Source organism: Pungitius pungitius, chromosome 5, assembly GCF_949316345.1.
Source record: "Pungitius pungitius chromosome 5, fPunPun2.1, whole genome shotgun sequence".
In the NCBI taxonomy this organism is placed as follows: Eukaryota; Metazoa; Chordata; class Actinopteri; order Perciformes; family Gasterosteidae; genus Pungitius; species Pungitius pungitius.
In genome coordinates, this window is record NC_084904.1 from 6,908,358 (window position 1) to 6,924,072 (window position 15,715).

Here is a 15,715-nt window from a genome sequence, read left to right on the forward strand (position 1 = left end):
TCCTGATGAAGTGGCCCCTGGGTGTACAGGCTAACACTTTGTATCTTTTCTCCTTTTCGTGCTAATGGAGAGGATCCTGCATCTCTAAGGAAACAAGGAGGAATGTCCAACAACCTCAACGCAACAACAGCTCAATTGTGTGCGGGCTTCCTGTCACCTTCTCTGACTCCGCGCTTAAAATGTGAGCAAAATGTGTGACTGACACAAGTTTATAAATTGGTGCTCTCAATTCATTATTACTCCCCCGAACATCTCCATGATCAAAATGCAGCGTGTTTAATCACCCACTTTAAGGTGTAAAAACTGAACCGGGTTGTGAGGTTGTCGTGTTAAAGGTTCTGCGGTTAACGCGGTTAACGTCCCTTTTTGTAAATAGTTAGTTAATGGTAATAGCGTCCTACCTCAGGCCCTGGCTCGCCTCGGTCAAGCTGCATCCTCTGCGGTTCAAAGCAGGAGAAACTGGCAGGCTGGGCTGCGTCTGACGCCTCTGCCCTCCCTCAAACAAGCGGAAGGCGGACGCCAGGGGGGAGGAAGGAAAAGACGGGGAGGACATGAGGGTAGCGGGGGGAGACGTGCGAGGGGAAGGCTCCTTCTCTGGGACTCGGATCCCCTTCTCGCCGCCGCGGGGTGAGGACGGGTGGCGGTTCTGGGAATGGTTCCCCGAGGCCGGGGGAGTCGTGGAGAAGGAGCCCCAGCATGGGCGGCCAAGTCGGGGCGCAGGGCTCACCTCCTCCTCCTCCTCATCCTCCTCCTCCGGAGGCCGGTATTTAATATCTGCGTCATCCACCTGGAACATGCGCAGGGGCTGTTCATGACTAAATGTTGTAAACGATATAACCTACTCAGAGAAAAACACTAACGGCTGGCGTCTCACCTGGTCCACCAGCATGGCGTTGGCGTACACTCGGCCTTTGCCGTGGATCATCGCTGAGAGTCGTACAGCAGCAGCCAGCGTTGGGGACGGGGCCTGGCTCTCCCTTGTGGACTGCGTTTGTCCTTCATAAAAGGGAGGGAGCCCCACACAAAGAGAAAGAGAGAGAGAGAGAGAGAGAGATTTTTCAACATTATATTTGGTTTCCACAGCAACATCAAATAACACCTAACAAACACCGGAAGTGACATTGACGTCCCGGGCGGTTGTACAACATTGTTCAAGAGTCCCTTATGATTGTTTGTCTGAACGGGACAAACACGCGCTCGTAAAGGAGCCTGCATGGAGCAGCGGGCGAGGCGTCTGTGCTTCCCCGCCTTGCCTCTGATGAGCCGGCTGAGTGGAAACTCTCAGAGAGCACACAGTGGCATTGAGAGGGAACCCCTTCCAGCACAGTAGAGTCCCTGTGAGCATCGGTCTGGTGCCGCTGTTAAACACACACACACACACACACACACACACACACACACACACACACACACACACACACACACACACACACACACACACACACACACACACACACACACACACACACACACACACACACACACACACACACACACACACACACAGTGGCAGGCTGTTCTGTACTAAACACAACTTCTCCAGGATATAAAAACCAGCTGCGGTCCGGGCACAAACACAGAGGCAACGCGCTACGAGCCACTACAACAACCTTTGATGGGACGGTCACGAAGAAACATTACTTCACCACATAAACAGTGAGACAATTTGTGGACGGGTCAAAATAAACACACAAATCCATTGAAATGGTGGACACACTATACGTGCACACAGATGAAACACTGCCCGTCTGTGGACTGTATACATAGTCTGTATAAAATATGCACTTTGCCTCTGTGACCTCCAACACAGGTTTACCTATAGGCAAGAGGGAGGCTCTGCTATTCCTCATCTCAGCAATGACGACACAGCCTAAGATATAGAGACCATTGTTTTTGTTAAAATGATATGAAAATGTTCAGACGAATGAAGCCAATGTGAAAGTGCCTTAAACGGCCGTTGAAAACTACTTGCTGGCTTCAGGGTGGCAGCCCACAAACCAACAGGTGATGTCACAGTGTGTGATTTCATACATCATGACTGACATGTTTCCATAGTCAGCTTCAAGTGGCCTTTTGATGAATTTCACATTGGCTTCATAGCGAGCACTGTGAAGAGCAAGTAGGTACTACTACACGCTATCAGCCAAATTCAACACTTATTACACATTGAATAAGATGTAAAGGTTCAACTGATTATGAGCTTCAAAGTGGGAGTGGAACAACAAGTAAAAACGATGGTTTGGTATTCCGGGGTCACAAATGCAAAGCTAGCAACAACAAAAAATAATAATAATAATTTTGTTTTTATAGCACTTTTCTTGGTACCCAAAGACGCATTACAATTTAAATCAAAATAAGGGAAAACGTGCAGATGAGGGAGACAGAAAACACTAAAATATGACAACAATAATCAAGCTCTGGCTGTTGATGGAGATGACAAGGGGTGAAGGGTAAAGAACAACGGAATACTTTCCTTCCTGGTTGGTCATGAACAGCAGACAGAAAATGACATCACTAAATTACAAGCGAATTGATGCGGTGCAAACCCGGGAACAACAACAACTTTTAACCGCGTTAGCAACTGGTACGCAGCGCTCATCACACAAACCAGAAGAGGCCGCCTCGTTAGCTCCGTGGAAGTGTTATGTTCCCAGCGACAGCTTCACCTCACTCTTGCCAAGCCGGGGCCTGAAACAACGTCACGGTGCAGAAACATGTCTTTGGCACTGTTCTCCCCCTAAACTCATCGAGCAGATATTAAACTGATGGCAAAGCCGCGGTTTCCCAGCGCCGCAAAACAGGAGGCCATCGTAGCAGAGAGTAAATTAGAGCAACAATTGGCTGCGCTTCCTGCCAAAAAGGAGTCAAGCAGACATTGATGAGGACACCAGATGAGTGCGGCTGCATCCGCGAATAATGCAAAGACCCAAGTCAAACCACCCCACGTCCATCCTGGAGTCATGGAATATCTGGAGAGCCTCAATATACCATAAGTAGTTGTTGAAAATACCATGCTGTACATGAGCTGTACGACAGGCCACTGGGACGAGGGCAGTTTATGGACCCAGGTCAAACCGCTTTTTGAAAGCAGACACTCGAAAGGAACCTGACGGCCTAATAGCCAGGCTTCTGGGTTCGGGTCCAAAGCCACAGCTGGCTGCCCCGGAGGTCCCGATCGCTCACGCACCTCTCTGACATCGCCTCAGTGAACATTGCTGTCCATCCCTGTTTAACATTAGTTAACTGGAGGGAATAACAAAGGAGCGAGGAGTTCGTCTTTCTAACAGGTTAGAAAAATCAATCTTTCTCGCAGGGGAGGCCGTCCTAACAGCTGGGTTGCCATTTTCAGAGGGGGTTCTGAGGAATGCGGGGCAGCGTGTGGGGCTGAGCATTGGACCAGCATGTCCATGAGCGATTGAGCCGACCCTATACAGTAGCTCGGAGAGGGAAAGGAGAGAGACCCCAGACAAAGGCAGCAGTCAGGGGCCAGGTTTCCAGACCAGGGCAGTTAAACACAGAGTGACCCTTCAACCCCGCGTACACCCCGCGGGAGAGGGAGATCCAAGGAGGCAGGATGGAGCGTGGGGGAGGCGAGGCTGTCACAAGGGCTCCTTTCTCAGGCCGCTAGTGTGCTAAAAACAGCAAAAGTCAAAGTTTAAGATATTGGCTTGTTTATTGTGAGTACAAAGGGGGTTATTATACTTTTGATGATGTAAGTCCCCTTTTTAAGCACCGCACCAAACTACTGTCACCCCAGAGAGAGCTGGAATTGAAATTGAAATTGGGAGCAGAGTGTAAAGGAACCAAAACAACAAGCTATTAACCTTGAAGCAGGGGAGAGCTCATTATTTTTGGATGGAGGGCCGGTAGGAATCACTAAAACAACTGTCCACCAGAGTCCACAAACCCAGTCTTTGAGCCGTGACACCTGCGGTCCCACAAGCACCACACAGCGCGCTCCCCGTCACGTTTACGCTTCAGGGCTTCACCTTCAGGTGATGGATCCCCGGAGAGGTCAACTCAAACGGAAATAAATAAACCTGTGGCTTCCCGACACCTAAAATCACATTTGGAATTGGCCCGTGCATCGCTGCGTCCGAGCTGTTCCACCTCTCACCCAGTTTAGAATATGTTCGGAAAGGTTTATAGCGCTATGTTTTGCCCTCCTGGACAGCACAGAAAGCAGCTTGTAAAAGCTGCAGATCAGATGCGGTACTTTGTACAATCTGGTGGAGGTTCCAGGTTAAACGAGGCTGCCGGAGTCGGGCCATGACACGCACCCATGGCAGCAACTTGGTCTCCCCTTCTTCCCAACAGTCCCTTGAACGAAAGCAATGAGCTGTTATAATCATTCCCATTTACTCCGGCCATATTTGAATGATCCACCTCAGCAGCATGTGTGAGCGGACTTGGATGCAGATTCTAAGGGAGGAGACCTCACCTCCGCTGGCAATCAACAGCAGGGATTAAGCCTCCACTCTTACTCTATACAGCAATCCCCCGAGGCCATGGCTCCTTGCACGGGTCCATTTGACACACACACACACACACACACACACACTGCAGTGAGGGTCGTGGACCCTTAAGGGCCCCGGAAAGCGCTCAATCGGCTTCGAGAGGACGTCTGACATTCCCCAACATACTGTCACATATCAGGTTACATCACTGGCAGACTCCAGACTGGGGCCCAGGCCCGTGAGCGCCGATGTGTAATGGGAACAGTCTAATTTTAGCGGTATTGTTCTCCATGCCATCTGTAACATGATGCTTGGAGAAAAGGGGCAACTGAACAGACATGAAACCACGCAGGTCTGCCCAAGATGTCAGTGACACTTTGCCCGCTCTTCAACCTGAGCTGAGCGTTATTTGACCATCTGGAGGTGAAACGGCGACTGATGATGACTGTCAGCGAGTCGGGAAGAAAAAAACGCCACGGTTACCTTTTTTGCCCGTCTTCTTGCGCATCCTCATCTTGGGAAAGGAGGGCCAGGAGTAGTTGAAAGGAGAGTCCGAGTCAGAATCCATGATTTAGAAGAAGTGTGCAGCAACTCAGTCTTGATCCATTTCCCAGCGGCTCCACGGAGCTGCGCTCGCTCTACTTTCTCCGGAGCCCCGCTGTAGACACTCTGACACTTCACGAGTGAGCCAGCATGTTCCCCTCTGTCTGCCTCGCTCCCCCCCCAGAATCCTCCCCTTCCCCCTCGACAACTCTGCCCCGACTGTACGACGGAGCCGAGGGAGCTCTCTCTGTCTGCCCCTTTCTTTACTGACTGGTCCCCTCAAATGGGCGCCGGACCGTTAGGGTCTCTCTTCCACACAACACACAGAGGGGGGAGGAGGGAGATCAACACACGCTGACAGGAGAAGTGGGGGGGGGGGGAGGAGTGTATTGACTGCCGGAAAGAGTGACCGAATGAGGGAGAGAAACAGAGAGACCAAGTCAAACATGGGAGTGACTTCACGGTCCGCGGCGAAGACACACACGGGGGGCAGACAGCGCATCGGAGCGGGGGGGGAATCATTAACCCCGGCCAGGTTGTGATATGCCGAGCCGCACACTGCACACACTGGGCCAATGGTGGTCCTTCAGAGCAGCTCTCTGTCCATGTAAAAGCCAAAGCTCAGGGGGGAAAGGGGACGCGTGATGGTGGTAGTTGTTGGGAGGTGAATACGGGCCGGGGGGGGGGGGGGGGGGGGCAGTGTGCCAGGTCAGCAGTCTCACCATGGAGACAGCTCTTCTTCCCCACCTCTCCCTAGCAGGAGTGCCGTGCTCCATTTGCAGCAGCAGCAGCAGTCAGTGTGCAGCTAAAGGTAGTAAAGGTGACAGGATTTTAAGAGACAAACCACACAATGGCAGTGTGGAGAGACGCCAAACGTGGCTTTTTATAAACACACATAAATGATGGAATGTGGTTTAAGGAAAAGGAAGCGAGAGGAATAAGGGATGAGAAGGGTTTTGTAGGCAGAGTTTATGGGTGAAGGCGGTGGGGGTAGTAGGTACACTGAGACTATAGAAAGTAGTTGCTGTGTGAGGGGGTGTGTGTGTGTGCATGGGGAGGGGGTGTTGGCGCTGTACTGGTGAGCATTAATGCTGCCTTTGTGGGTGTCTGTGTGAGGCTTTAATCCCTTTTTTCCGTTCCCCCATTAGATCCCTGGGCCTGGGGTCGGAGCCTCTTGTTAGCGTTCCTGGCGTTGTGCTCCCTGTCTGTTGTCACGCGGCCAAACTATCCATATCATAAACTCCTTTCTCTCCACTCACACACACAGACCTCCACTACCCCGTTCCACGGGACCTCTGCAAGCTACTGGAAAACTGCATTCAGCAATGCCCTGGCAACCCCCATTCAGCCTACTTTTTTTTTTCATTTTTTACTTCCACATCCCCCGTTGCCAAAGCACCCTTCCCCGCTCGCTCTCCCTCTTACTACACACAGGTGGACACAAACACCAACCTCCATGCTTGCTGTCCTCCGTGGAGAGCAGAGGGGGGACATGAGTATGGGGGTAGGTGTGTGTTTTTGTCTTTGGGTGTGGTATTTTCAAATTAGGAAGGACAAATGGAAGAACTTTTATTTTACTCTTAAAAGGGCTTGAACTATCACACTAACATTGAAAAGCTGCTGCAACCTGCTGTGCCTCTAATGTATTTAATCACGGTCATGCCTTATGATTTGGAGAGGGGAAAGAGCTGACATTGAGATGATGTGGGGGGGGGGGGGTCGACATGACAGCTACGCTTGAAATTCCTCATCCCTTGCTGAAGCTGTGGCTACAGAAGCCCCGTCTATCCGATGACGCATTAGCTCTGTGATAATAACAGGAACTGGAATCGCACGACATGCTTTCACTTCTTTGTTTAAAAAATTAAATAAATAGACACCTGCCGGTCACTCGTTAGGCCCGACAGCTTGGGAATGTCTAATGAGGAGTTGAAATTCCTCAGAGGTTCAAAATAAGCATTGTAATCCCAGAAGAATAACATGTATAAAGCCTTAATCATCCTGAGTCAGGGCACTGAGGGGAAACAGGATTCAAGTTACCACTATCATTTGTCCGAGCCACAAAAAGTGTTTGAAGGCGACCAGTCGGGCTGAGAGGCAAGCGAGCTTCAAAGGCCAGAAAATTCAAAAATGTCTCAACCAGCCAACACACACACACACAGTCCAAAATGGCTAAACCGTACATCATGGAAAACGACACCAGCCGCAGGAAGTTCAGATTGCAGACGTCCAGAGCCAAGTGTATAAAAGCCTGAAGCTTCTCGCTTGTGACCGCAGCATTCTTACGCCGAGGCCTCGGTCTGCGGCGATACAAGCCCATTATTAGACCGCAGGATGTTCCCGCTCTCCAGCCTTCCCCGGATCACAGAGAGGCCACCTTCGGCCGCGGAGTCGGGAGTCATTCGTGTCACGGCCGCCAAGAACAGGATGAGTCAGGACCGCACTCTGCATTACCAGGATTTCTGGTACAACCACTGTGAACACATTCTACAGAGTGGGGATAAGCTGACATGTGACCTTGTGGTTTGCAGGGACAGCAGAGACTCAGATTCCAGGTTCTGTTCAGGAAGGATAACCCTTCATGTAGTAATAACTAGAAGCAACTTGTGACTCGAAGGCACTAAAAACAACATTGATTGGTTTCAGTGAGCGTACACACATGATCTACTGTACACCGCATTACAACTCGATCGAAAATCTAACAACAGGCTTCTGAGAACGTGACCTGGCTCCCGTTTAAAGAGGCATATCTTTACCGGAGTCACACAGCGATGGGGCGTCCTCATCCTCGTCCTCTTCGTTTAAGCAAAACATCAGCGGCTCCTCGTGGTCCTGAGGAAACAGAGGATGGTTTAACAATAACAGCGTGCACATTTCCACAGCTAGACATGGCTGCAAAAAAACTAGAATGGACCAAAGTGTGTGGCAAGTGCCTAGGTGTGACAGGGCAAGGTGGCCATCTGTATCGCATAAAGCAGGTCCTATTGGGCGACTATGATCATGTGCACAGGCCTCTAAAAACACACTTGACCGCTCACATAGAGGGTCATGTCAGCACGAGGTGCAAACTCCAACACCTTAACAATGAGCGTAGAACAATGTGAAGCATTGAGGGGCCACTGGCTGATGCAGATGCTCACAGGAGTGAATGGAGCCTTGAGAGTTTTTAGAGCTGTAAATTAGATGCCAAGAGTGATCCATCTTTGCTAAATAGTTCAAAGTGCACACACTTGATGTGGAGCATTTTTGGAAAGAGAGATCATACTGAGATGAGAAGTATAAGAAAACTATATTCTGCTCTCTTTTATGAAAGAAAACTCCATTACTGTCCTTGTCTGAAATACTCACAGTTTCCTCGAGAGCTGCTCTGTGGATATCAGAATACGCTGCTGAAAGAAAGAAACAATTATCTGTTGTTTACTATGTGGTTTAGATGTCTGATGACACTTAACTACCACATGCATTCCAGATCAAAGGACAAACAAGGTAGGACAGAGTGTTTGGGTGGTGAGATACGAAGCCTGTGGGTCCCATCAAAATATATAAGGCTATAAATGAGGGAGAGGGAAGTGGCAGCGCCCCATAAAGGACGTACAGGCGGGGGGGGGGGAGGGACTATCTGCTGATGGCTATTTTATATATTGTTTTGATTAATCATCTGTAATATGTTAGATATTTGTAGCTACATAAAAAGGCCAAACACAAACATATTTATCAACCGTTAGCTTGCTTACGATCACAGAACATTTCACTGAATTGTTCAAATTTACACCTATGATCTTGGATACTCAAGAATCTTTTTTTTCTCTTTTCTCTACCTCCTTGATTTTAGACTTGCGATACCTCACATCCCCACAGGAGAGCAGTCAATGTACAAAGTATCAAGCTGCAAGACCCCCAAAAAGCAGACAATGGCAACAAAAGTATTTGTTTAGTTCTACCAGCCTGTCAAACACACACCGTTGTCTCTGGCATTCTCCACCGGCCCTTCCTTCCCTGAGACGCGCTCCCTCCTTAGAGCTTTGATCTTTGGGAGGAAAGAAGATGTTTAAGTGAGTAGATGCTGTGTATAATGCACTAATTGGCTGGCCTTATTTTGATATTCATCCCTGTTTTTTATATTTATTTTGATTCACCTTGTTGTTTTTTGTTGTTGTCACTGATTGGCGGAGGGCTACCAGACGAAATTCTATTTTATCAGATCATAATTGACTGGATCTGTGTAAAACTACAGTACTTGGTCACCAGCCCGAATAAACGCAAAGTCACCTCTCTGAGGAAGTCCTGGTCCCTGAGCCGCTCCCTGAGAAGCAGGATGTCGGCGTGCCGACTCTCCTCCGAGCTCCACCGAAGGTTCTGGCGCACAGTCAGAGTCAGGTTGCCCGAATCGTGGCAGAACCTCAGCAAGCGGGACCGGTCTGCCCACACCTGAGACAGACCTGCTGGAGGTGTTGCCAGAGGGTTGGGCGGGCTGCATCACAATGGGTGGGTTAGTTTTAAAAAAAAAACATTAGAAAGGGATATTCTGAAGAAGCATAAAAAATGTGTATAAGGACACTTATATATGTAAACAATGGTCTAACAGCACTGCCAGTTGAGGGTCTTGCAAATAGGCCATTTAAGGTTAAGATGTATTGACCCACATTCTGCCTGATTGGGCACAGCACATTCCTGAGTTCGACAGCTGGTACAAACATCAAATGTACTTCAAAACTAGTTTGTTTACAGTATTCCAAAATAAAGCAATGTGAGGAGTTTGCATGTTCCCTCAGCTCTAATTGAGTGACGACATGTCTCGTGTGTACAGTGTCAGCTGGGAGGGGCTCTGCCACCCTCTACGCAGCAAAAGCAAGTACAAGCGGAGGCAGCAACACCGGGAGTCTGAACCTTACTGTGCGAGCAGCTCCAGGATCTCCGTGTTAGCCGCCGTCTGTGCCAGCTGCAGCGGCGTGACTCCCTCTTGGTTTGGCAGACTAACCGCCATCAGACCCCCCGGCTGACACAGCAGCAGCTCTGCCAGCTGAAACAGACCCCACCGCACGGCCAGGTGGAGGGGCGACTCCCTGGGGGTTCGCTCTGGAGACGGAGGGGAACAATTTAACAACCTCGAAAATTGCAGCGGTGAGAAGAGAAAAACAGAAAAGGTATGCAGCGGCATCAAAGACAGCTGCTGGATGAAAGGGGGAGGGGAAAGGTTCGGTAAGACCAGAGCCAGTGGGTGAAACGTGAGATAGTGAGGAGAAAACCAACACTGCAAGAATGTCGCCTTGATAACACCTCCCTGTGATCATTAACCTCCACTTCAATGATTGATTTCCTCTGTTCCACTAACCCACTTTTGAGGCAATCAAAGCTTTGCAACAGAGTGGTGACAGCTTATTCCTCTGCTTGACAGCGGTCCAAAAAGGATCTGTATCCAGCTATTCGGCCATATCCAATCAGCTACATTCAAGAGACTGGGAAACAAAAGTAATTGTGTGGTAAAGTAATTTTAAATGCAGGATTAATCCACCATTATCTTCATGTAGTATCAATCTGATTATTGTTGTTATAATAAAAGAGAAAACGAAAGACAGAAAGTCTGTACATTTCAACTTGGTCAAGGCAAAATAGCCAGATGCTTTTAGCAGCAACGCAGACTTTAACCACAATGAGACCCAGCCTACAACAATTGTTTGCAGTCTAATGTCTTTCAGAGGAACAAAGAGGCCAGACGGATGCTGCCCACATTGATTGTGCATCAGTCACCAACGCCGCACAAAATGGAGCTAGAGTCCACCAGCAAAGAGGGACTGTGTTCCTACCGTCTGCCCTGACTGGAGCACTTTGAATGGGATTTAACTGAGCAACACCACAGAGTGAAACCCAAACAACAGCTGGCTTTGACACGGATTAAAAACATTCATAACAGTGGTTGTTTGACCGACAGGGGCTTTTTCACTGCAAAGTGTTGGTTTCTATATCATATAATAAGGACATTTTACACATTGGGGTTGATGTGGGCTCCTTCAAATATTAACAAAACTAAGATTATATCGATGTACATTACATGTTATTTAGCTGACGCTTTTATCCAAAGCGACTTACAATAAGTGCATTTCCACCATAGATACAAACTCAGAAGAGCAAGTAACAAGAATGTACGATTTTCATCAAATAAGCAGGTTCAAAACATGTTATAGAAAAGTGCCATTATAAGTACAATTTAAGTGCCACGATTTGTTAGTGCTACAGTTTGTTAGTGTTTTAGTCAAGGAATAGTCTAAATAGGTGTGTCTTGAGTGGTAGGCGGAAGATGTAAAGCAGGGATGTCAAACTCATTTCAGGTTCGGGCAGATACTGCCGACTTCGAGCGAACGCCCGCCACTGATGATCGGCGCGAACGGCTGACGGAGGGAGCGCTGACGGCGGGACGTACGCACTCCGGTGGCGGACCGCACTGGACGGGCAGCCGGCCACCGGCAGCGGGCCGCGACTTCGACATGGACAGTTCAATATAATTACATCTATGGTTTAAATACACGTATTCTGCCACATACTGGTGGGGATGTGAACATGCTTACTCTGCGTCTCCTTAGACTGTCTCTGCTCTGCTCACTGAAGCAAAACAATACCTGGACAATAAATATCAGAGCCAAGAGCAGCGAGTGTAGTCAACTACTGCTGCTAACACATCCCGTCGGACCCGCATTATTTATTTATATCCTTTAATGAACTTTTCTGCTCATGTTACCCTGGTAATCGCTGTCATTGCAGACGGTTGCGTCCATTCTTACTGTGAAAATCTACGTACTTCCGGTTTAGCTGCTACGCTTCGTATTTTCATTTTATGGGAAAACCCACAAAAATAATTAACCGAGTAAAAAGTTGTTGGTATGGTTTTTACGGTAAAAGGGACGATGATAAGGTACATGGACCTGCCTCCCACCTGTCTTGAAAACTCCTGTTTTCAAATTCCACCTTTCGTTTACCCATTTTTTGGAGAGAGGGATGGCTGAAAGTTGACACAAGTGGTATGTAATACAGACTGTGAGGCGCGCTTTCGCGTTCCCGCGAATGCGCGACGACACATGGAGAGTGCATTGTGGGATTTGTAGTATTATGGTGATGCGCGATATACCGGTGGGCCAGCTCTAATAGTAATAGATTTGATCATGCGGGCCAAAGATAATTCATTCACAGGCCGGATGTGGCCCGCGGTCCTTGAGTTTGACACATGTGATGTAAAGGCTCTCTGTGGTCCTGATGTCATCAGAGAGCTCATTCCACCATCTGGGAGCCAGGACAGCGAAGAGTCGCGATCTCGCCGAGTGCTTTTCTCTCAGAGAGGGAAGAACAAGCAGCTTAGCAGATACTGCGGAGTGAACGGGTTAGGATGTAGGGTTTCACCTTGTCCTGGATGTAGACTGGACCCGATCCATTCACAGCATGGTATGTGAGAACCAATGTTTTGAACTGGATGCAGGCAGCCAGACAATGGCAACAAAGTTGGGAGATGGGAGTCAAGTGTCACCCTGAGGTTCCTAGCAGTCAGAGTGGGGGTTAACACAGAGTTGCCAAAGTTAACAGTCAGGTCCTGGGTGGGAGAGTCTTTTCCGGGGAAGAGAAGTAGTTCGGTAGAGCGGACTTCCACTGAGACAAGTCAATCAGCTCGGCAGAGATCCGTGCCGCCACCTGAGTGTCCAAGTGAGGGAAGAAGAGAATTAGTTGGGTGTTCTCGGCATAGCGGTGGTAGGAGAAACCATGCGAGCGAATGACGGAGCCGAGAGAGTTGCTGTAGATAGAGAAGAGGAGGAGACCCAGGACGGAGCCCTGAGGAACTCCAGTAGTAAGAGGACAAGGTTCCGACACAGATCCTCTCCAAGTTACCCGGTAGGTGCGGCCATCAAGGTAGGATGAGAGAATTGAGAGAGCAGAACCTGTGAAACCAAGTTCCTGAAGGGAGGAGATAAGGATCTGGTGGTTTACTGTGTCAAATGCTGCAGAAAGGTCCAGAAGGATGAGGACGGAGGAGAGAGAGGCGGCTCTAGCAGCGTGGAGTTGCTCTGAGACCGCAGGAAGAGCGGCCTCTGTGGAATGGCCCGTCTTGAAGTTTGACTGGTGGGGGTCAAGGAGGTTGTTACGATGGAGATAGGAGGAGAGTTGGTTAAAGATAGCACGTTCAATAGTTTTGGACAGAAAGGGAAGAAGAGATACCGGTCTGTAGTTGTTTTCTTCAGAAGGGTTGAGGGTGGGTTTCTTCAAGAGTGGGTTAACTCTTGCCTCCTATCCATAAGGACGAGAGATAATAACTAGAAAATGCATTTCCTGCTGTAAATGCGTTGGAATGCATAAAGCTGAAATTCATTTCAGAAAGTTGCTTAAAGTACAGAAATAAAAAAAGCTGAATTGCTGAAAATACAGAAATGAGAAAAGGTGAAATGAACTTGAAAGAATTGCAAAAAAACAGAAATGGGAGAAGCTTCTATGAATTTGAAAAAATACAGAAATAATAAAAGCTTAAATTGCTTCTAAACATTGCTGAAAGAATATAAATAGGAAAAGCTGAAATTAATTTTAATGAATTGCAAAAGATACAGAAATGGGAGAAGCTGATAAAAATTGTAGGAAATTGTGGTAGTAGCAGTAGAATAAGTAAGTACTAGTTGTACTAGTATTTGAAAGAGCAGTTCGTATTTTAACAAAACAGCTTCATTCTGTGCTTTATGGTTGAGGAACAGATAATCGTTAAGGCTTTTATTTTGGAATGATGGAATAGGGTGAGGGGTGGTTGGGAGACAGAATGTTAGACTAAATGGACTATGTAAAATGGATTTGTACAGCGCTTTTCTAGTCTTCTGACCACTCAAAGCGCATTAACACTGTCACAGCGTGCGGGTACGAGGGCAAGGAGGGAGGAAACAATCAGACACGGCAGACAATCACAGGGGAAAACAGGACAAGGCAGGAAGTAAAGTTACCCCAGGGAAACAAGAGACATGAAACTACAAAATAAAAGGAAAGGATAGATGTCTGTTGACAGAAAGCATAGCCATGTCATGTGACTTTACTAATCAGCGGTTATGCTTTAGCTGTGTCAGACAGAGTGCAGCGCGTGAGCGAGTAACCGTGACAACGGAGCAGCTGCGGTCACTAACGAGCTCAGAGGGGCAGAGAGAGACAGTGATTAACACAGAATCCACACCTCAATCAAAATGTCCCCTGGAGCAAAACTATACGGGTTAGACAAAAAATAATGAGATTTTGAGAGACACAAGACTCTAACGAACGCATCAGTGTAGTTTACATGTCTTTCTGTGTTCAAATAGCAGTTTACAAAACATGTACCTTCTGGGTTTTTTTTAAAATATGTTTAGATTTGTATTGGAGCCTATGGGGCTTGACACAGACTTTGTCTCACTCCTCCTTAAACAAAAAGTAGATAACAGTGGGATTCCATACCCATATCAGTCCGACCAGCACATGCGCGGCATCGTCTTGATCCAAAAATGAAGCCTGAAAAGTCTGTAAGGGCAAAAGTGCAATTTATTTTTTGGAACATTCCAAAGCTGCCCTCTAGCTCTCTACATAGAAACTGAAAAAGTTGAAAGTTGAAGACGTTTAAGAGGATTTGAAAACCATGTTAAAAAAAGTTTGATTTTAATTAATATAAATTAAATTATAACAGCTAGAAAGCTGAACATTTTAATATTTGAACGATTTAAATAGCTGAAAGTGTGAAAGAGTTGAAACAAGCCACTGAAGAAATTGAATAAAGATTTGAAGAACAATACTTGGAATGCTGCATACCAACAATAATTTTTCCAACACACTGTAGAGCTATCTATGCGATTCATACGTTTGTATTCATATAGGTTACTTTATTGTAGAGGAAAGATTCTCCGACCCAGGGCCTGACTCAGTGTTAACCCCCACTTTGACTGCTAGGAACCTCGGGGTGACACTTGACTCCCAACTCTCCCTGACAGCCAACATCACAGCGACAACACGATCCTGTAGATACACGCTATACAACATCAGGAGAATACGAGCCCTTCTCACTCAGAAGGCGGCGCAGGAACTGATTCAAGCTCTTGTCATCTCCCGCGTTGACTACTGTAACTCTCTCCTGGCAGGTCTCCCTGCTGCCGCCATTCGACCACTGCAGCTCATCCAGAATTCAGAAGCTCGACTGGTCTTTAACCTTCCGAAATTCTCCCACACTTCCCCACTCCTCCGCTCTCTTCACTGGCCACCAGTTTAAAACATTGGTACTCACGTACCATGTTGTGAATGGATCGGGTCCAGTCTACATCCAGGACATGGTCATGCTTGTTCCTCCCTCACTGAGAGAAAAACACTGGCCAAGATCACGACTCTTTGCTGTTGTGGCTCCCAAATGGTGGAATGAGCTCTCTGATGACATCAGGACTGCAGTGGGCCTTCACATCTTCCGCCACAAACTAAAGACACACCTCTTTAGACTATACCTCGACTAAAAAGACCAACAAAATGCAGCACTTAAATTGTACTTATAATGGCTTATTTGATGAAAATGTACTTTCCTGTTTGTATCCTTATGGTTAAAAAGCGTCAGCTAAATGACATGTAATGTAATGTAGTAGCAGTTTTCAAACACTTGGCTGGAGGACAATAGTCAGCCTCAGAGCACCACCTAGTGGGCTACAGAGGTGCTGCAACAGGGATCAATTATATTTTTATGTTATGTTATGTTG

The 15,715-nt window shown here is 47.6% G+C and overlaps 1 protein-coding gene across 3 annotated transcripts in view; it reads right to left on the reverse strand.

The window, feature by feature from the left end:
- LOC119224742 (rho guanine nucleotide exchange factor 28-like) overlaps positions 1–15,715 on the reverse strand; it is a 37,435-nt gene that overhangs the window by 14,764 nt on the left and 6,956 nt on the right. For 2 of the 3 annotated variants that reach the window (XM_062562287.1, XM_037482012.2), the window contains exons 5-11: positions 9,893–10,076; positions 9,270–9,471; positions 8,961–9,027; positions 8,349–8,389; positions 7,757–7,832; positions 875–996; positions 402–787 (exon numbers count right to left, since the gene is read on the reverse strand). In XM_062562287.1, the coding sequence (XP_062418271.1) occupies positions 402–787; positions 875–996; positions 7,757–7,832; positions 8,349–8,389; positions 8,961–9,027; positions 9,270–9,471; positions 9,893–10,076 (1,078 nt within the window). Of the gene's footprint in view, positions 1–401; positions 788–874; positions 997–4,940; positions 5,288–7,756; positions 7,833–8,348; positions 8,390–8,960; positions 9,028–9,269; positions 9,472–9,892; positions 10,077–15,715 lie in introns of those variants that run through there. The other variant, XM_062562288.1, reaches the window with a different exon arrangement.